Raw genomic sequence first — 21,087 nt, 5'->3', positions numbered from 1 at the left:
CATAGCCAAGTTGGCGACTGGCTGCCATCCTGTCACATCTCCACGACGCCGACCACATGATTCAATCCCAGACAAAACAGGCATCCGTCGACCGACAGGATCCGCGCAAATTGATGAACGTAGAGTGATAAGGACATGTAAGATGCTCATCCGATATCTAAAGATCTCAAGCTCACATGCAATGCAATGCAGCTGTGTAGATTATTGTTATTGCTATCACTACTGATATTAGTAGGTATTATTTTTTTTGTGGATCACGTCATCTAAGTGGACTAAACAAAATTAAATTAAATATAAAAAATGATAGAGAATATTCGGCGAGGTGAGAAATAGACATCAACAGATACAGACCGCAGTGATGATGCATACATAAGATAGGTAACTAAACCTAATTAGTGGTCCAAACCCTCCCACACCCAAACACAACATGAATACTCTTTTCCCCCATCATGTACTCTCCATCAATCATGTATCTTTTAGAAATGTTGTTTGTAAACTTGCTTTATCGTTCTTTCCTATTAGCCACAGGCCTTATGGCCTATGTTGCCGGAGTTCATGCCTCCCTCTCCCTCTCCCTCTCTCTCTAGAAGTATGGAGTTCATGTTACCCTAACAAAACGGTACTGTATACATGCATGACATATCTTAGGATTCTGATCATCTATCTAGTCGAAGACAACTTGTTCATGTCGGGTTGGATGTTGAACCATGCAATAGTTCGACATGTTATGTGATGACAGATATTTATTAGTGGTAACTAAGATTGAAGACATAATTTATGTGATATCGTCGAATTCGTTCATGATGGCTTGCGATCAAGTGAGGAGACATGTCGGAAATACTACCAATTAATAGCCAATTGCCACCTGGAAAACAATGCTTCGGGACACCTGAGTCGGGCCACACACCCGAAGGCGTGAGGCCTTTTGGCGCACGAGTGCCACCTGCGCCGACGTGTCGACCAGCTACGCAGTCGGACCGAGCAAGGCCAGCCGTCGGATGGTTTTCGCCACGCGCGTAACACTCTCCGCCACGCGGTTACGGGCGATGACTTGAGGAGCAAGCTAACGAACCGGGCGAGGAATTGGGACGGACCCATCGGCCCAGAAACCAGCGGTCCCGCTGGCGCCGTCCTCGTCGCGCTCTGGCTAAACGGTGCACCCGGTGGCTGGGTGGGGGAGCCGTTTCCGCGAAGCTTCCAGTTAAGAAAGGGGGAGGGGGGGGCAAAGTTGAAATTTTATGCATGCCCTCTTATCCCCAAAGAAACATGGGGGCATGTACATTTAAAAGGGAGCGTGGCCGACCGAACCCGTCCCCGTCTCACAAGTGAGGCTCTCTCTCTCTCTCTCTCTCTCTCTCTCTCTCTCGCGCGCGGAGCATTTGGTGCCTCGATCGAGGTAAGACCCTCCCCTTTCTTGTCGACATCCTGTCGTAGACTTCCACTTTTGCTGATACCTGCTTGGTTGCTCTTTCCCTTGGATTCCAGCCTTCGAATTTTACGGATCTGATTGCGTGATTCGCTTGGTGTTTCCAAATACTCCTTCGTTTCAAGATTCATGGATGCTATTTCGTGTTTCTGTAGTTATACTGATCTCAACTTTTCTCTATTGTCCGTTCTTTGTACGAGACTTGTGATGGTTAATTTGCTTTCTCTTTGATGCATTGCTTTCTGCATCCTTTTGGTCGCAAGTCTTTCCTGCCTGATCATTTGATTCGTATGTGTCTTGTGATTGTTATTTGGGGTGGGTCAGATCGGTAGTGATTTCTGGTAGAGCCCTGGTGCGTAGGGTGATGCGAGATCGGTAGCCATGGGCACTGGAATTGGGGATCTGCAGGGTGTGATCGGTGATCCGATCACTGTTGGTGGTTTCAAACTCAGAGGGCGGCCGCCGGCGATGGCCGCCTCACACCTAAATGGCGTCTTCGACGTCCAGGGCATTCCATTTCTTCATACCCCTTCCGATTCCAGTGATGCGAGCGCTCCGTCGTCGTCCGATACCGTCACGAACGGAGGATTTAGTCATGATCATCCATTCGCTGAGGAGAATGCCTTCGGCAGCTCACCGCTGGGAGGGCAACAACGCTTCTCGAATCAGAGTAGTTTGTTCGGTCTCCCGGATGTTGATCCTGGTTTTCCCCCCTCTGTTTCCACCCGAGACTCCAACCTTGCGCCATCGCTTGGCGCAGGCCCTGAGGTTGATGTCTTTGAAGACTCCGAGATCTTCTCTGATATCGTCCTCAACTATATTGACCAAATGCTCATGGAGGAGAACATTGATGAGAAATTTGATGTATACCCAGAAGACCCTGCTCTGATAGCTGCAGAGAAACCCTTCTATGAGATCTTAGGTGAGAAGTTTCCACCTTCGCCCGATCGGCCACCTTTGTGTCCCAGCCATTTTTCTGACAGCCCCGATGATAGCATCAGTAATCACCAAGGAAATTCCTGTATCAGCATTTGTGGCAGCACGGTCATCAGCAACTGCCGGCCGTATGACCCTGTCGAACATTCTTCTCGGCTGCAGACTCATCCTATACTAATCGACTGCTCTTCACATTGTTCATTCTCCTCCACAAATAGCTTTGGGAATATCACGGATGGGGTGGAGGAGTCTCTTCTAAGCACACTTACACCTCTTGATTTACTTACCGAGAGCCAACCTGCATGGCAGTTCCAGAGGGGACTCGAGGAGGCACGCAAATTCCTTCCAAGTGAGGATAAGTTGGTGATCGACTTAGAGGCCAGTGGTTTTAACATACCTCAGGGGATGGTTGGGGTCAAACAAGAGGATGAGGACAGAGAACACCAAGTTCATCCATCAAGGGGTCGTAAAAACCCACATGACGAAGATTTAGATTTGGAGGAGGGAAGGAGTAATAAACAATCAGCGGTTTACACCGAGGAGACTATTCGCACAAAAATGTTTGATGAGGTTTTGCTATGTAACGGGGAAAATTGCTCAGAGAGTGTTGATAAACTCCGCCAGAAATTGCAGAATGAAGTAAGCAAACTTTCTCATAGTTGTCACTCTAAAGGTTCAAGTGGCGGGAAGGGTCGAGGAAAGAAGCAATCGAAGAGGGAGGTTGTGGATCTTAGAACACTCCTCATTCATTGTGCTCAAGCTGTGGCAACAGATGATCGCCGAAGTGCGAATGAATTGTTGAAACAGATCAGACAGCACTCTTCTCGTCATGGAGACGCAAATCAGAGGCTAGCCCATTGGTTTGCCGATGGCCTGCAGGCTCGCCTCGCTGGTACTGGGAGTCAGGTCTATCAATCCTTGGTGGCAAAACGAAGTCCTGTTACCGACATCCTAAAAGCTTACCAGCTTTATTTGGCTGCTTGTCCTTTCAAGAAGATCTCCCATTTCTTCTCTACCCAAACCATTCTAAATGTGGCAGAGAATGCAGCTAGTTTGCACATTATAGATTTCGGCATATACTATGGTTTCCAGTGGCCATGTTTCATGCAACGGCTTTCTAATCGGCCTGGTGGGCCTCCGAAGCTTCGCATGACAGGTATAGATGTACCTGTGCATGGATTCCGCCCGACCGAACTGATTGATGAAACAGGGCATCGTCTAGCTGATTATGCATGCAGTTTCAACATCCCTTTCGAGTTTCATGCGATTGCAACCAAGTGGGAGACCATACGAGTCGAGGATCTTAACATTCGTGAAGATGAGGTGGTGGTGGTCAACTGTTTGTACCGGTTTAGGAATCTGATGGATGAGACAGTGGTGGTGGATAGTCCGAGGGATATGGTCTTGAACACTGTAAGAAAGATCAACCCAGATGTGTTCATTCATGGTGTTCTTAATGGCACGTACAATGCTCCATTCTTCGTCACACGCTTCCGAGAAGCTTTATTCCACTTCTCTTCCTTGTTTGATATGATCGAGACGAATGTGCCACATGAGGATGAACCGAGGCAGCTGATCGAAAAGGTTCTCTTTGGACGTGAGGCTCTAAATGTCATCTCTTGTGAGGGTACAGAAAGGGTCGAGAGGCCGGAGACCTACAAGCAGTGGCACGTAAGGAACCTGAGGGCAGGGTTCACTCAGCTTCCGCTGAACCCTGATATCGTGAAGAAAGCAAAGGATAGAGTGAAGTCCTGCTACCACAAGGATTTTGATATGGATGAAGATAGCCAATGGCTGCTGCAGGGGTGGAAGGGCCGGATCATTTATGCGCTATCCACTTGGAAATCAAGTAGTTCTTGCTAGATTTGTTAATGGAAACCTAGAATGTGTCTTTATATAGCATATGATGTAAATGAAGACATTTTACCCTCAACCTCTGATCCTAAAGCTGATGTTGGTGACTCGTTATTAGGTGATTTTCCTGCTAGATCTGTAGTTCATCCTTCTCTATGTTCTTTATGTCACTAGAACTCCTTGTGCCAGTCCCCATATGTGTTAACCATGATTTGTTTCTTCTACAGGATCTTTATTATTCCAGTTGATCATGGCCTGACTTTAAAGCTTTACAATGGTCAAGCTCAACCACAGTTTAAGCTGGAGCAGCAGAAGCAGGTTGTAGGTATCTAATGAATGGGTTATGGACCTCATAGTCGTCGTCATAGATAGGTTCTCAGCTCGATTCTTATTTGGTGTATGTTTGAATGATGTAACTGGTCAGTAGCTTTGATTAGTGTAATCCTCATCTGTGAATGCCTCATTATTTTTGTTCCCTGCGAATGTAAATGTGTCATTCTTACGTTGGTGTATATCTCCAAATAATGCAGAACACGATTGACAACCTTTGTTCCTCTTTTCACCAAACCAAAATGGCTCAATGGGATGGACGTACAATGGCTTCTTCTCTCACACATCTTTGCGGAATCCACGTCTGTTTCTCTGCAACATTTGATCAAAAGATTTGACTCCTTCATCTTTGACATTATCGTGCTTCTTCTACTCTGTACTAACACCATATCTGTACTACTCTCATTCCATTAGAAAAAGATGGGTTTCGGTGGATCGTCCACCAGAAAACAAAATGGTCGATGCAAGTGGCTGACCGAGAGACAAAGCTGCTTTACCGACGCCGACATCACGACGGCGAAAACAAAGCTGCAGAAACATGCAGTCGGACCACGAATGCCGAGGCTTCAAGTCACGTCAACGCACCTCCATCGTACACCTCATTAACCGCACCATTTCTGCCGCAACATGCATTCGAGGACGATAACAATAAACATGTCACTAGCCATCCCGCTTGGAATCTTGGTGTGTGTTCCGCGTTCACACGCCTCGGTTGGGTCCCACCCCTAATTTGTCTCATCTAGTCACTTACTTTTATTAATATTATTATAAGATCAATCTCATCACTTATCCTTTACTAATATATACATATACATATATATATTAGTTTTAGATATGGGTCATATGAAGGTATTGGTCATGATGTATGTGTCGTTTAATATTTACGTATAGACATCAACATATATGACACATGTAAGAAATGAAAACTTGGACAGGATTATTATCCAAACAAATCGATCCAACTTGCATCTGAAGCTATGCGTCACTCTTATCCGTCACACACACGATCCCAATAAATAAACCCAGTCGTATATTACAATCCAAACACTCGATAAACTTGCTCGAGTGGGCAATCGAACACAAGTCAGCAGAGTTCTTAATCAACTTTCTGTATCCACCAGTAACCATCAGGCCTTCTTCTACTTAATCTTTAAGCTGAGAACCAGCTTACGTCTTCTTGTTCATAGCCTTATCGCTCACTCTCACCGTCGAGAAACCAAAGATTTGTCAGCATGCGTACTCAGGAGACACGTCCGACAAGGCATTCTAAGAACACTCGGGATGTTGCCATCTCTCTCTGTCATGTATTTTCCCTAAAACAACAAATCCCACGCTCATACTTGTTGACTTTTCATGGATTTTTACTGTCTCACATCACCTAACGGGCTTATCAATTCCTTCCCTCACGCATTGTTGTTTTCCTCGCGTGCACACTCTCTCAGCAAACTGGCACAACCATAGCCGGGCCGTGCTCTTGTTTGTATTCTCAGAGAAAGAACAGCGGCGACTATTCCTGCTCGTCACTAGCATTGTTCTCGACTCGGTCCAGCGCCACCGAACGGGGTGGTGTTTACGGCATGTCAGCTGACGAACGGATGCCGATTCGACTTGCACGGGGAAGTCATCCAACGCAACCTACGCACGAGGAGACGGGGAACTCAAGGCATCACCGATCGAATTGTGAACTCAAAGCGAGATAAGATTCTACGAACCATGCGATGCAACGATGGGCTTTTGTCGAATAACGCGGTCTTTTACCGTTGGGCTTATTCATTGGGTGGGTCATCACCAGGGCGATCTCATCCCAGCTGCCATCCAATCATTCTTGAAATCGATTCAATTTCATACCCTTAATTTTCATATATATATATATATATATATATATATATATATATAGGGCACCTGAGCCTCATAGATATGGAGGGGCCAGAGATGCCAAAGAGCTTAAGAACTTTCTATTCGACATGGAACAATACTTCTTAGCTAAGAGGCCCGATTTTGAAGATATCAAAGTTTCAATAGCAACAATGTATTTGAACGGAAATACGAAACTTTGGTGGCGAACTCGTTGGAAGGAGATCCAGCAAGGTCAGTGTCGAGTCGACACATGGAAGGACTTGAAGCGGAAGTTGAGAACTCAATTCCTACCGGAGAACACAGAATTCATCGTCGCAAGGAGTAAGTTGAGACAACTCCGCACATATATATATATATATATATATATATATATATATATATATATATATATATATATATATATATATATATATATATATATATATATATGAGAGTTATATATATATATATATATATGAGAGTGCTTTTTGTGTCTTTTAAGAACAACTAAAAATGATGGATGGGTAGTTCTAGCACGTGCTCCACGTGTGCTAAACAAGATGGCAATGAGATGCTTTCTTGGGAGGAGAGTTCGTCGTCACGCGGAAAAGCTCCGACTCTAGGAGGATGGAATCGTCTTATCGCCACCAAACAAACTGTAAAGAACCGCAAACACATGGAGAATATACTGTCAGTAGCATTCCATGACAGAAAGATGTTGCCGTCGAAACATTCGATGATGACATGCAGAGTTTGGGAGCTGAAACCAATGATGAGAAATATTCTTTCATGTTCCCAACCCATGATGTCTGTCTCTCATCATCTTGATGACATTACGGAGGGCGGCAATGATCTGAACCTTGTTCTGGCATGCGATCAAGTGAATGAAGGGAGAGAGATGAGTGGGCGGACCCCACTGCCTCTTCTCCGAGAGAAGTCGACCCCGTGGAGACCTTCTCGGCGGAGGAAGGGTAGAACGGTGCTAAGCCGTCGAGACCGCCGTTACTCTCCGGAGGTCTGGCCAACGGCGGCAACTCCGCCACGTCACCGCCGTCGAGGTACCGCACCACCTCCCTCATGCCCGGCCTCGCCGCCGCCGAGGGGTGGGAGCACCAAAGTCCCAACTTTATGGCCACCGCCGCTTCCTCGCGTTCGTACTCGCCGTCCAGCCGGGGATCCACCACGTCCGCCCACCGCCCCGAGCTCCACCGCTCCCTCACCCAGTCCAGCAGCACCAGCTCCTCCGGTGACGCCTTGGGCTCGATGGGCCGCCGCCCGCACACCACCTCGAGCACCAGAGCGCCGAAGGCGAACACGTCGGAGCTGGTGGAGGCCCTGCCGGTACGGGTGAGCTCGGGGGCGAGGTAACCCACGGTGCCCACCAAGCGGGTGGTGCTCGGGTTGGCGCCGTGGTCGTGGAGCTTGGCCATCCCGAAGTCGCCGAGGCGGCCGTTGAACTCGGCGTCGAGGAGGACGTTGCTGGCCTTCACGTCCCGGTGGATCACCACCTGCTCCCACCCCTCGTGGAGGTAGAAGAGGGCGGAGGCGACGCCACGGAGGATTCTGAAGCGCTGCGGCCACGAAAGGAGCGGTGGCGGCTGGCCGCAGGGATCGTCGCAGAACAGGAGCTTGTCGAGGCTGCCGTTGGGCATGTAGTCGTATACCAAGAGGAGGTCTCCACGGCGGCGGCACCAGCCCTGGAGCTGGACCAGGTTCCGGTGGCGGAGCCGCCCAATGCTGGCGATCTCCGCCACAAATTCGCGGATCCCCTGCCTCGACTCGTGGGAGACCCGCTTCACCGCCACCTCCGCCCGAGAGCCCGGAAGGGTTCCCCTGTATACCTTGCCGAACCCGCCCAAGCCCAGCAGCTCTCTGTCTCGAAACCCGTGGGTGGCGCGCTTCAGCTCCTCGTAGGAGAAGCGATGGGGGCCGCAGCTGAACTCCCACTGCTCGATCACGTCGGCATTCTTGATCTTATAGAAGATGAAGGCGGCGGCGGCGATGGCGGTGATGAGCAGAACAAAGGCCGTGATAGAGGCGGCGATCGCCAAGGTGATATTTTTCTTCTTCGGCAGAGGAAGCGACGGCAGGGAGGAGAGATCCAGGGACCGAGAGACGCATTTCATCTTAAAGCTCCAGCCAAAGAGGTAATGGGAGCTCGCGAGCAGTCCAGTGGACGCGGAGAAGCCCACGAACATGTCGTCCAGGAGGACTGGTGACAAATCCACCCGAAACGACAGCAACGGCGTACTCGGCTTCGAGGAGAAAGGCGAAATGGTGACGTTGAGAACCTTCTCGCCTCCGTCGTAGTCGATCCAAGCCTGGATCGTGAACCCGCCCTTGAGATTGAGGTCCTTCTTGGCGCCATCGCCGCCATAGTAGGACGCGGAGGCGGACGAGTTGGAGACCAAGCCGTATATGTCGACCCCGACGTGGTTGTCGTTGATGTCGCCGAACTCGAAGTCCTGGACGGTGTCGAACTCCACGGCGAAGACGTGGTTTGTGGGGTTGCCGACGTCGGAGGCGTTCACGAGGCCGAGGTACTGGCTGGGCAGGGCCCTCGGCAGCTCCTTGGTGGGCGCAATGGTGAAGGCGAGACCGTGGCCGCCGAGCTTGGGGTACTCGGGAACGATGGCAAACGCGAAGGCGGTGGAGAAGGAGAAGGCGGCGCCGCTGGTGGCGTTCCGGAACCGCAGGGCCGCAGGGTAGAAGGCGTGGCCGATCAGCCGGCTCGTCTCGTTGGTCAGCCGCAGGATCCCGCTGTCGTCGACCTCCGCAACCCCATTCAAGCTGATGTTGCTTCCACCGCCATTTGCGCCGCCGGAGAAGCCTATGTAGGTGAACTCGTCTTGCTGGGCGGCGGAAGAGAGCGAGAGAGAGAAGAGGAGCGTGAAAATTATCGAACGTTTAGACATCGGAAGAACGAATGAGAGATCGAGTGCCGATCTCCACAGCTCCGTCGAGGCGCTTTTGTAGCGGCGGCGTTCTCTGGATCCGGAAACTTATCAACCGTTGGATCATCACTGGACATAAAACAACGGCCCTGATCACAGGAAAACGAGGTTTCCTACTTTGCCTCACTTTCCATGGAGATAAGTCCGTAACAAAGTCAAAGTCAGGGCGACCGACAACCCCCACCCAAGAACATCGAACCACACCAAAGAAGGAAACAAAAGACCTCTGGCGAAAGTCAATCATCCAAATATGGCTTGACTACACAGTGCGACCTTGTTAGGCCACACCATGTCGCCATGAATCCTCCCCATTCCAGACACTCGAGTCAACATCACATCCTCACAATGCCGATAATAGTATTTGATAGGAACCGAACCCAAGCTTTCTCTTCTCAAGATTCCACCGACTTGTCCACAGATCCTTGGATCGCTACAATCTGTTCTTAAGCGAAGCGAACAAGAAGAAGAAGGTAAGCCAAGGTCAACATCTTGCATCCCATTTCATTCGGTAGCAATGGAAAAGAGGAAGCCTTGTCGCACACATAAGTCAGAAGTCTTGTTCAGATCATTCTGGCAAACAAAAAGCCCCAAGAGGAAGTTTCCCTAGAAATGACCCATGTCTGTCTCCCATGAACAGTGGCGGATGGATGCATCCATCTGCAATACTCGCATGTTTCAGTTTCTCCATTAAAGGACGAGAGAACGGTTAGCAAACATGTTTGGTAGTGATGTGAGGTCGACAAAGTGTGAACTTAGGTTTTTGCTGCAGCAAAAATTGCTGGATGTCATGCAGTTCGAGCACACGACTGAGGGCAGCTGAGCTTGAGTTCTTCAATCAAACATCGTCAAGAAACCAAGAACAGTTGATGGGTTTTGCATTTTGTTTAGAATCTACCAGCCAAAAGTAACCACATCAGATGAATACGTTATTCGTTTTGGAATCAGAAAAGGGATGATGAACTGTTGTAATGAACAGACTGCTTTGATGAGTGAGTTTGTACAGATAAGAAACGAAAGTTCATTTCTTTCTGTTAGTGTAAGCAACCTTAAGCCGTGGTCTCATGGTCGACGCGGCTCGGTTCGAATCCGGATGATGGGGGATCTTCTTGGAGCGGATCTCGAGATCGCTGAGATAGTCGATTACGGTGGTCCGATCGGGACGAAGTCACTGTTTCCTCCGGGCAAGTACTCCTCGCTTGCGTGTCCAGTGGGGACTTTCGGCTTCGCACCTGCATAAAGGTCGAGTCTGGGTGTTCGGCTCGACCCCACCCCTCCGACGATCAAGTCAGTGAATGATAAAGAAGGTTTCTTTAGCTAAGTTGTCTCCCTCTCCCCTTTCCCGTTTAGAATACGAGGGTATTTATAGGGAAGCTTATTGTTTCCTAATGTGCCCGCTTGCAGAGGGCATGCTCATACTTTTGGTAGTGTCTGACACTGGTATTGACATGGCGTGAAGGACTGAGCCTGAGCAGGATGTTTAATGTGCCTCGATCGACATTCCGATCCGTTTGACCAGGTGGTGTCAAGTCAACCGAGACGTCATCTGGGCGTCAACCCAAGTCTTATCGTCATTTTTACCCTAATCACTTTCCACATATTTCTTTATGTAAAGATTCATTCTTTTTCTCATGAAACATAAACAATAACAATACTCATCATTGTTTATAGAATTTAAGATTTCCGAATGGTTGCAATGAACATCGTCGATAATCTTACTTGTATTTGTTACTTCATAAAAATGCTTAAAGCTTCTTTTGTCGATAGATTAATTGCATCACATAACATCTAAATTTCTTATAAGAATAAGATGCAAAGAGAAACTATGATCAAATAGATTGCAACTATGTTCATACTGAACGCATGAACAAAAATTTGCTCATAGTAGATAGTATATATATATATATACATAGCATGGATGGAGATAACAGCACCTGTTCAGAGAATCCTCTCCGTGAAAGAAGTGCCCTGCTGAGCCTTGTCCTCAGAACGTAAGTAGGTCACAGATCGACCCAGCCGGAGCTCCAGATCTATGTCTGCTTCGACCACGCCGTGCCTCATCTGATGCATCTCCACCACCTCGCCACTTCTCGATCCGTGGCCATTTGCTCGAGATGACAAAGTCGACCGGCGAGCGGAATCCACGAGGCTACCGAATCTGTACCCGTCGTCTTCGGCACCTGGGAGGCTCCATCGCCATATGGAGATGCACGCGCTTTCATGGCTCGCAGGGGACGTGTAGCCACCGACGATCGGAAGAGACGAGGGCACGGCGTTCCTGGAAGGGAATGGATTACCGCAGCGAGAGGGATGCTTGAGCTTGGCCTTGTCCTTCCTGTGCATGTTCATGTGGCCTCCTAAAGCTTGGGCGTTAGAGAACCCTCTCTTACAGAAGCTACAATCAAAAGAGCGTGCGCCGGCAGCCCGATCGCCGTTCTCTTCAAGCTTGGTCGCTTCCATCGCCCGCTAGGGTTGCATGAACTGAACGGCAGGGCGAAGGAAAGGAGAACCAAACCTCGAAGCCAACCAAACCTTACTCATATAAAGTCTTCATCTGAAATCTATATATGTAGAGACTTTACACCTCCTTCCTTGTGTCAAAACACTGCCGAGTCAACACGAAGTTACGCAAGAAGAAGGAAGCATTCCTCTAGAAGCCCTTTCTCTACAAAATATTGTTGCATGACATTAAGCTCCATCGACCGAGAGTGATGTTTCCTCACTACCTAAACCCTTTCTCGAACTGAAACGGAACAGGAAAATAAGATGGAGCAATGCGAGAAGCTACTTGCTCGTCTTCTTCTTCCTCCTCGAGGCTACTACTGCTCTGCATGGAGTTAGCCTTCCGCTGCATAGCTTCAACAGTCGAACCCGACACCGAAGCCAATTACAGAGTCCAGATACTCGTCTTCCATCTGGTCCTAATCGATGGGCAGCGGATACGCGTATTATAATCTTGAGACCGGGTCAGAGTGCCGGCCTTTGCTCATTATATTTTTCGCTCGACAATAAAGAAAATGGAGTGCCGGCCTTTGATCCTTATACTAAAAAAAAATGCTTAAAATAAGAAGAAAAATAAAAAGAAAAAGCGTGCCGGCCTTTACAGTGTTCATCAGGATTATTAATCTAGGAAACTGATTCATCTCGGTCCATTGGATCTATGCAGGCCCATGTAACGTACATCTATCTATCTATACATATTATTGTCATTGTCAGTTTCGGCTACCAACCAAAGGATGGAAAGTCGAACATAGTTTGGTCGATCTATGGCATTGTTGTGCCATGATGCCAACTTCAAACCAGGGAAGGGGATGGAAGCCAAGCACAAGAAAAAGGTTTGGCGTGTGAATGCAAAAGAGAGTGACCAGCTTGATGACCTCTTGCGTTCCCAAGAGACTTGCGCTAAGAACGCTCGCATATCACATGGTGTGCATGCCATGCACATGTTTTACGCACCGTCATGCAGTTTGTTCTTTCCGGCGAATTATTTGCTGATATGATGAGAAGAGTAGCGACACGAGCGTCATGAAATGCGTGCACAATTATTTCACTTGATAATGATAATAATTATAATGCGGCAGTTATTTCTACAGACAAGAGAGGCGTTAGGCGTCTCCATCAGAGGGGGACAGTCTGTGTTGGCTGGATCGCTTGGATCTGTCTCACTCCATTTGAAGCCACAATAATGGAGCAATGACATGCACGCAGCATAATTGCGTGATATTATACGTCTTGCATTTAAGCTGTTTCTTTAATGAATGTAATGTTTTAGTATTTGGCGCACGCAGCACGGTGACGTGTATCGAAATACAATCTGGCTGGTATCCTATGATTACACGTGGATAAATTGCGAGGATGATGAGATCCAATGAAGCCCTGCGAAGTGGCAAAAATGTGAGATTCGGTGAAGATCGAGTCGGATCTGAAGGCCGCCAGCTAAGTCGATCTTGGGAATCAGCTATTTCAGATCTCGTGGATCTAACGATTGGATCGCATTGCTTGATCTACATGTCAGGTAAGATGGGAGTTGACCTTGGAAAGAATGAGGGCTTTACGAGCCGCGGTGCGTTGGATCCCGAGCCACGGTTGACCGTATATTTGAATAGGTTGTCTCAAGATCACGGTTTGACTCGATTATTTGGTTCTTTTACGACGGTCAAAATCTGCGTGTTGGAACGAATATTTCCAACGTCAGCTCTTTTCTGCACATTAATTACGTGCGGCCAAATGACAGGCTAGCTTGAGGCAATCACATGCACTGCAGGTTTTCCTATTTCATGTTAATTCATTTTGTACGGTGAATTCTGTGTTTTTTAGTTCCATATATCTATCAAATTTACTGGTAGTATGATATGAAAATTAGGTCGATGTCAATTAGGGTTCTTATTGCTCATCTACCCAACCCATCAGGAGAAGACGGAGATAGGTGGGCGTACTCTTATTACATGGGGTTCCAACACATGCAACACTTCACCTAAATAGTTGTCGTATTTATACGGAGAAGAAAAGGCTTAAAATGAAGGGATTTTTAATTTCTTTTTAGAAAAGGAATTAAGCGTGGATTTACGATCCGGCGGGGGCTATAAAAGGGGGGCAAAGGTGGTGAGCTTGCGGGAAGTCCATCGTCTTGCTTCTTTTCGTCGCGAGCAGGGAAGGAGAGAGGAATCGGCTCTTCGTCGCCGCGATTCGCGTCCTCCTGCCGGGATCCCGACCCAAGATCTCTATTTTGGTGAGATTCCGATTCCTCCTCCTTCTGGGTCTCGTTTGGTTTCCCCCCTTTTTGTTCGCAGCTAGTTATTCGCTCGGATCCCGCGGGTTCTCGATCTCTCGGTCGATGTGAGTCGGGAATCGAGACGCGCGGGAGCAGTAGGTTCGTCGTCGCGTTTCTTTTCGAGGTGACGACGGGCTTATGATGTGATCTTCGTGCTCGTGCATTTCGATTAGGGTTTTTTTCACGCTTGGTACGGTGCTTAAAATTACAGTTTTTTTGTCGCTAGTTCTACCTTTATCGTGTTGAATTTGATGGTTTTGACTAATAACGTTCATTTTTGGGGGGAGATCAGACTCTCTGCCTTTTTACCCTACGGTTTTTGGTCTTACTGATTTCATTTCCTTTTCTGATTCCTATGACGAGGTACTATGAAAGTTGTACTTCTCGATTTGAAAGTCTTAGAGGCTTGATCTCATTGAATAATCTAGTTCTCTGATCATTTTTCCCCAGTATCTGCGAGATTCTTGGTCCAATTGCTCTCTTTTTTCTCTTGTAATCAGTAGGGAATTAAGTTCTGTCAGCTCACACTTGTGGAAAAAGGAAATTACATGTTGATGAGTTCAGCATGTGCTTTACCTGGAGTCCGTAGTTCTGAGCCAGCTAGAGCATAGCAACGATTAGATCCTCAAGGTCACCACTTTTTACGCCTCGGATGCCACCCGCATAACCTTCCGAGTTCTTTCCACATCTTTAATTCTTTTCGCTTTTTTCCATATCCTTGTGCATCTTCTTTAGCATTTCAGAATTGAATTTTTCTGCCATGTATTATCGACACCAGTCTGCAGTTTTAAGCTTTTGAGGTCATTCTTATTGTACAAAATGTTGTAATAGAGTTGCATATAGGTAGGGATTCTTTTATTTGGCTTACTCTATGATCTTGATATCTTATCAACAGGGAAAAAAAGGAAGGTATACACCATGAAGGCGCTCATTCTTGTTGGAGGATTTGGCACCCGCCTCCGACCTTTGACACTCAGTTTCCCAAAGCCACTTGTTGATTTCGCTAACAAACCGATGATCCTTCATCAGGTAAGTGCTCTCTGGATTTCTGCAATATTTACTACTTCAAAGAAATGAGGAAATATGAATATCATGTTTGAGTGGCTTGTTTTGATGATTGTTGGCTTCAGCACTTGATTAACTTTTGCACTCTGTTCTATGTTTGAAGGGAAGTAAAGTGGTTACTTTAAAGAAGATAAGGGAAACTTTTGCACAAGTTGACGACACCGGGAAACTTGTCTACTAAACTGATGCACTTTTGGCCCATTGCAACTATTTTACATTTGATTCTATTTTTTTGTTCAGTTTAATAATTGCATTGTCCTTTTAAGATTGAGATTACATGAGATTTCATTTAAAAAAAAAAGACATATACTTTGCAACCATTATAGTTGAAAAGAATTGAGTAAAATTGTTTATGTCTACCAATTATTGTAAATCCAGTAATACTCTTGTAGAGTGCTGCTTCTTTGCCAGAAATCCTTCTTGGAACTTTTTGAGTTTTCTCTGTGTCAGGTTTAGTCTCAATATGCTGGTGGTAGGTCTCTTGTGCATGAGATTTTAATCAAGTTGATTTGTTTAACCTATAGTTTACTTTTTTGGCCAGATTGAAGCTCTGAAAGATGTTGGAGTGACTGAAGTTGTTTTGGCCATCAATTATCGACCAGAGGTACAATAAACAAAGATGTTCATACTTTAATGTTTTGACCATTTTTATTTCTGCTGCATATATTATTTATTTTGGTCACGTCTTTTTTCAGGTCATGCTTAATTTTCTGAAAGACTTTGAGGATAAGCTTGGCATCAAAATCACCTGCTCCCAAGAGACAGAGCCACTAGGAACAGCTGGTCCCCTGGCTTTGGCCAGAGACAGGCTCATGGATGGTTCTGGGGAGCCCTTCTTTGTCCTTAACAGTGATGTCATAAGTGAATACCCATTTGCTGAACTGATACAGTTCCACAAATCCCACGGTGGGGAGGCGACAATAATGGTGACCAAGGTACAAAACTTTAGCTTTGCTCATAGATAGGTTTATCGAGTTTCTTACCTCGTACCTGGAACCCATCCTTTTTCTCTTCGATAGGTTGATGAGCCATCCAAATATGGTGTCGTCGTCATGGATGAGACTGGAAAGGTTGATAGATTTGTGGAGAAGCCGAAAGTGTTTGTAGGCAACAAGATCAATGCTGGGATTTACTTGTTGAATCCATCGGTCTTGGACCGTATCGAGCTGAGGCCAACTTCGATCGAGAAGGAAGTTTTCCCAAAGATTGCAGCAGACCAGAAACTCCATGCCATGGTCCTACCGGGTTTCTGGATGGACATTGGACAGCCGAAGGACTACATCACAGGCCTACGGCTCTATTTAGAGTCTCTGCGGAAGAAGGCCTCATCTAAACTAGCCACTGGCTCACACATCGTGGGGAATGTCTTGGTTCATGAGAATGCTGTGATAGGGGAGGGATGCCTCATCGGACCAGATGTTGCCATCGGTCCCGGATGTGTGATCGAGTCTGGAGTTAGGCTGTCAAGGTGCACAGTGATGCGAGGTGTCCGCATCAAGAAGCATGCGTGCATCTCCAGCAGCATCATCGGGTGGCACTCGACGGTGGGGCAGTGGGCACGGATTGAGAACATGACGATCCTCGGGGAGGACGTGCATGTTTCCGACGAAATATACAGCAACGGAGGTGTTGTTCTCCCGCATAAAGAGATCAAATCGAGCATCTTGAAGCCTGAGATAGTCATGTGAGCAGGCGAGACCTGCACGCCAGTGCTCTCGCAGCTATAGTTGTCAGTTTGTGTCGGTTGTATGTGAGAATGTCAGCCTGCGATTCTTTTCGTTGTTGTGCCTGCAGATTCAAGTTTGTCGGGGGTGCAAAGCAGGGACTAATGTTATTCTTTTCCGGACAAACTTGTCAGATGTGTATTTGTCTTTCACCTCTGCTTACCCGTGTAATAAAACATGCAAGGGATGAAATAAAGTGAATTTTCTCTTGCGGCATCAACTCTTTTACAGTATTAAGCTATGGTTGTTTGTTCTTGGTAGATCTTGAACCATTATCTTTGTAAGTTACTACTGTAAGCACACCTTTCTACCTTTTATGAAATTAAAACAAGCTTAGACTTGGTAGTTAGCGTTGTTTGCACTCGTGCACATGACTATGGTTAGCAAAATCGCAACCAGCACGGCTCATTTTCCGCCACAAATCAAGGATAGGTAGCAGTGACATGGTCAACAACATTTCCTGAATCCAGTCATCCCTATAGCTGACTGACTCAACTGCAAGTTTCCTACACATGGCTGCCGTATGTTTCTGCTAAGAGCTTGAAGATTTGAATTAATATACATTGTTTGTTGAATTGGGTTAAGTTGCTCTCTTGTAGCTTCTCAAGAATAAGAAACTAATGTATCTGCTTGCTTGCTTGTTTGTTTTTTCCCCTGATTAAAGACCACGGATCTTTTTCCCCTGATTCCTATGATCACTTGAGGAAGACCAATGAAACATGATTTAGCAAACAGGTTTACTACCCAAGAAAGTTTCATCAAAAGCAGCGAACTACCATGGCAGGGTTGTTATCCATCCTATTCCTTTTGGGCTAAAATTGCCAAACTATTGTGTTCTAACTTAGTTTTGTTGTTGATGCAGATAAATAAATCAGTTATATAGTCAGCAAAGAAAACGAGAGTCAGTTAGTTACTTTGACCTATTCCTTTGGGGACGTCAGTTTATCCCTGGTTTTTGGGGATCTATGAAGTACTTTGTTAATGTTAAACGTAGATTGGAAGCTTTGTTCTATGATCACCACAATAAAAAAGAACTCCACAAGGATTTTAGATAAAGATTTTGTCAAGTTTAGGAACGGAAAGAGACAAAATCAAATTGATTTCTTCTACCATTAAAACCCTCAACCCATAATTCCTCTGTAACTAAGCATAAAAAACTCTTACAGAATATATGTCAAACAACCTACAGATATGGTAAATGTTTTCTACATATATTAATGCATACCAAAAGAAAAAAAAAAAACATCAAGCATCTGCATAGTAGATTAGAGAGAGAAAAGATGATGAAATGCTCAAGAAACACGGAAGAGTTTTTGGCTACTCTACTTCCGGCAGTATCTCATTCTAAATAATATGCACATAAGAGAATAAAACATCAAACTTTTGAAGAACTTACTCCTTATCGACCTCTGTGGTTGTAACACACTATAGTTGCGCCATATTGCACCAAGTTCCTCACATCATGTGTTAAGCCATGCCTTTAGGTTAGGCATTTGGAAGGTTGCGTTAAGTGTAGTCGCTACACAAAACAATCAGTCACCATAGGATGCCATCAAAATGACTATGCCTCATAGTACATAGTGTAAATAAAGTCGTACCAAGCAGTCCGTCGACGAGTGCCCAAAGCACAGCAACCAGATTGGAGGTGGTCAACCAGAGGATGCAACTAGCTGTAATGAGAATTAAGTCAATGAGTTTTTATAATGTTATCTATCAATAAAGGGTTTGTCGATCCTATATTACTAAGTTAACAGAGTTAGAAGCTGAGACTTTTAAGATTTACCAGCTGAGAAAATCAAGACAAACATCCATCAAGGCTGTCCACAAATACGGATTGCTCTTATTGTAGACGGTCGCCCACGAAGAACAGGTCTATGTATATATGTTCCATTAGCTAGTTGACACCCACAATACAGATAAATAGTGTCAAAGCCAGACCGAGAGCTCCCGCTATTGGTGGCCTCAACTTTGCAGCTAATGAGGAGAAAAGCGTTTGACAGTCCTTTTCATTTTCTCATCAAAAGTAACTGCAAAGCTGTGTAAATCACACATCAGAATCTGTAACATGGCAGAATACTTTAGATCACTATAATTAAATACATTAAATCTGTAAATAATACTAAAGAAATGATGGCTACATCCAAGAATGACACATTTTTCATGAAAATGCAACAACATTTGACCATTTCATTAAACTACTAACACAAACTCCCTTCTAAATCAATCATTTTTGCTGTCACCATTTTGTCTCAGTAGTTAGATCTAATATCTAAGATTTTGATTCCTATTTAACTTTCTAAAGTTTGCACCAATTTTGCAACCTGAGATAGATGCACTGTGCATGGATGTGAAGCAGAAGCAATACACATGCCATGTTCAACAATATCTTCTGCATGTTCTGCGTCTTTATCGGTCTTGGGCTCCTGCTTGTCATAAACCTATTGCTCTAAATAGTACAAGCATGAAAGCTTCCTACAAGAGTGGACCAAGTCTCATGGGTCTTCCAAAATCTGAAAATGCAACCTGAACATCAAAATGCCTTTTATAGGGCAGAGCTTGCTCAACCCTCCAACTGTATAATGCAAATGCCCTTTTCATTCTTCAAAAGAATATAAGAAACGATGCACCAACCTCAGAAGAGATTAACATCATAATACACACACCCAATCACAAAAACGACATAGAATAGATTATCAAATGATGCTAAGGGATCAGCTGCTAATAATGTATGCACTGAAAAGAGCTAGATGCATGAGACGTTATCATCCGCTCTACGCCTACAACTAACTCTAAATCAGCATATGAGCCACCTTTTTCTTTTCCTTTTCTTAAGGAATGTGTTTGTGCGGGGATGTATGAGAAAATATAATGTCAAAAACCTTCAGTCTCTTAGCAGTTAAAACATCATCAGAGACTTGCCAAACATTCAGGAATGGGATAGCACAAGGATTTAAAGAAAACCCACTGCTGCATTAAAGTTGAAAGGATAAAAGTGTTCCTGCACCAAGATAAACCAAAATCAGGAATATAGCAGAAACTATAGTCTTAGTTGTTTTCTTACGGAGGATGAATGTGATCAGAATGAAATAATTTGTCCTGTAGCTGCAGAAAACTCTCATGGAAGAGAGAATTCAGTATGGTATCCTTCAAAATTGACAAGAGACTCCAGGAATCCAAAATATCATAAATCAGATAAGTCGAAACCATAAATTAATTCTGAAATATAAGGCCACCAAAAGCCTATACCGACTATAGTCTTAGTTGTTTTCTTACGGAGGATGAATGTGATCAGAATGAAATAATTTGTCCTGTAGCTGCAGAAAACTCGCATGGAAGAGAGAATTCAGTAGGGTATCCATCAAAGTTGACAAGAGACTCCAGGCATTGAAAATATTATGAATCAGATGCGTCGAAACCATAAATTAATTCTGAAATATAAGGCCACCAAAAGCCTATACCGACATGAAATGCTAAATCCTACCAAAGAAATGGTTCTTTTTGCAAATACCACATACATCAAAGTGATGTAACCAATACTTCCACAAAGATCCACTGGGAAAAACCATCTTTTACGAGATAACTCTGGGAATTTACTTCATTAACACATGAATTGTCGCTGCATTATATCCAGGAACTTATGAACGACAAAATCTTCACAGGAATTCACCACAAAATAGCAGAAATAATAATAATAATAATAATAATAATAATAATAATAATAATAAAAGAAAATTAAGTCGGGTCCAGTTATCTTACTAGTAGAGATTGCACTTGATTGGGCTGCTCCATTTGGCGTAAGATCTGGGGAAGGTGAATCGGGAGAAGAATTCCGAATGGGGAGCGGGGAAGAGTACGGGTCCACTTCCCTGAGGGCGTCGATCGGGTCCTCCACCTTCACGTCGCCCCCAATCCATGCCGGTCTCCTCTGATCCCACTAGTCGAAGCCCTAGAAACCGGGCCGGAACCTGAAATCAATTAGTCGAAGGCGACGAGGGGAAGAATCGGGCAAATAAAGAAGGAAATGAGAGGCGGAAGAGAAAGGACAGGGGTTGTTTTTGTTGCGGAACGGGATTTTTTCTTTTGTTGTTGCCGCTGTGGAAGGAAGTGTTTCTGTTTTACTTTTATGAGAAGATGGTTGGAATGGATCACGCAATTACTTAATAACCCCTGGCCTTGTCAGATATTTGCTTGTTC

The 21,087-nt window shown here is 45.4% G+C and overlaps 4 protein-coding genes and 1 long non-coding RNA gene across 6 annotated transcripts; 2 read left to right on the top strand and 3 right to left on the bottom strand.

Annotated features, from left to right (window-relative positions):
- The first annotated feature begins 1,247 nt into the window (after positions 1-1,247).
- On the top strand, positions 1,248-4,699 carry LOC135585105 (scarecrow-like protein 9). 2 transcript variants are annotated; one of them, XM_065194599.1, is made up of 3 exons: positions 1,248-1,396; positions 1,751-4,334; positions 4,444-4,699. In XM_065194599.1, exon 2 carries the CDS (start codon positions 1,808-1,810, stop codon positions 4,223-4,225), a length of 2,418 nt encoding a protein of 805 aa, XP_065050671.1. In that variant the 5' UTR covers positions 1,248-1,396; positions 1,751-1,807; the 3' UTR covers positions 4,226-4,334; positions 4,444-4,699. The 2 variants fall into 2 exon arrangements, with proteins under 2 accessions (XP_065050671.1, XP_065050670.1); XM_065194598.1 differs by lacking the exon at positions 1,248-1,396 and having other exon boundaries at positions 1,404-4,334.
- A 2,414-nt stretch (positions 4,700-7,113) lies between these two features.
- On the bottom strand, positions 7,114-9,725 carry LOC103994377 (L-type lectin-domain containing receptor kinase S.4-like). The gene has a single exon (XM_009414698.3). It carries the CDS (start codon positions 9,295-9,297, stop codon positions 7,216-7,218), a length of 2,082 nt encoding a protein of 693 aa, XP_009412973.2. The 5' UTR covers positions 9,298-9,725; the 3' UTR covers positions 7,114-7,215.
- Positions 9,726-11,271: 1,546 nt separating this feature from the next.
- LOC103994378 (transcriptional regulator SUPERMAN-like) lies at positions 11,272-11,793 on the bottom strand. Its single transcript, XM_009414699.2, has one exon. It carries the CDS (start codon positions 11,791-11,793, stop codon positions 11,272-11,274), a length of 522 nt encoding a protein of 173 aa, XP_009412974.2.
- Positions 11,794-13,905: 2,112 nt separating this feature from the next.
- Positions 13,906-17,109, top strand: LOC135680577 (probable mannose-1-phosphate guanylyltransferase 3). The gene is made up of 5 exons (XM_065194597.1): positions 13,906-14,062; positions 15,000-15,133; positions 15,711-15,773; positions 15,865-16,104; positions 16,189-17,109. The coding sequence occupies exons 2-5, from the start codon at positions 15,023-15,025 to the stop codon at positions 16,855-16,857; spliced, it is 1,083 nt and encodes a 360-aa protein (XP_065050669.1). The 5' UTR covers positions 13,906-14,062; positions 15,000-15,022; the 3' UTR covers positions 16,858-17,109.
- A 1,023-nt stretch (positions 17,110-18,132) lies between these two features.
- Positions 18,133-21,041, bottom strand: LOC135680578 (uncharacterized). The gene is made up of 4 exons (XR_010515480.1): positions 20,650-21,041; positions 18,677-18,928; positions 18,492-18,563; positions 18,133-18,412 (listed from the first exon to the last, which is right to left on the bottom strand). It is a non-coding gene; the product is annotated as an uncharacterized LOC135680578 (long non-coding RNA).
- Positions 21,042-21,087: the final 46 nt, after the last annotated feature.

Source organism: Musa acuminata, chromosome BXJ1-8 (genome assembly GCF_036884655.1).
Source record: "Musa acuminata AAA Group cultivar baxijiao chromosome BXJ1-8, Cavendish_Baxijiao_AAA, whole genome shotgun sequence".
NCBI lineage: Eukaryota > Viridiplantae > Streptophyta > Magnoliopsida > Zingiberales > Musaceae > Musa > Musa acuminata.
Note: the sequence above shows the minus strand (reverse complement) of the source record. Positions and strands in the feature narration are given on the sequence as shown.

Coding starts and splice junctions, on each gene's coding strand:
- LOC103994378 (XM_009414699.2), bottom strand. CDS start 11,793: ATGGAAGCGACCAAGCTTGAAGAGAACGGCGATCGGGCTGCCGGCGCA.
- LOC135680577 (XM_065194597.1), top strand. CDS start 15,023: ATGAAGGCGCTCATTCTTGTTGGAGGATTTGGCACCCGCCTCCGACCT. Junction 15,134..15,710: donor AACCGATGATCCTTCATCAG/GTAAGTGCTCTC, acceptor TTTTTTGGCCAG/ATTGAAGCTCTGAAAGATGT. Junction 16,105..16,188: donor CGACAATAATGGTGACCAAG/GTACAAAACTTT, acceptor TCTCTTCGATAG/GTTGATGAGCCATCCAAATA.
- LOC103994377 (XM_009414698.3), bottom strand. CDS start 9,297: ATGTCTAAACGTTCGATAATTTTCACGCTCCTCTTCTCTCTCTCGCTC.
- LOC135585105 (XM_065194599.1), top strand. CDS start 1,808: ATGGGCACTGGAATTGGGGATCTGCAGGGTGTGATCGGTGATCCGATC.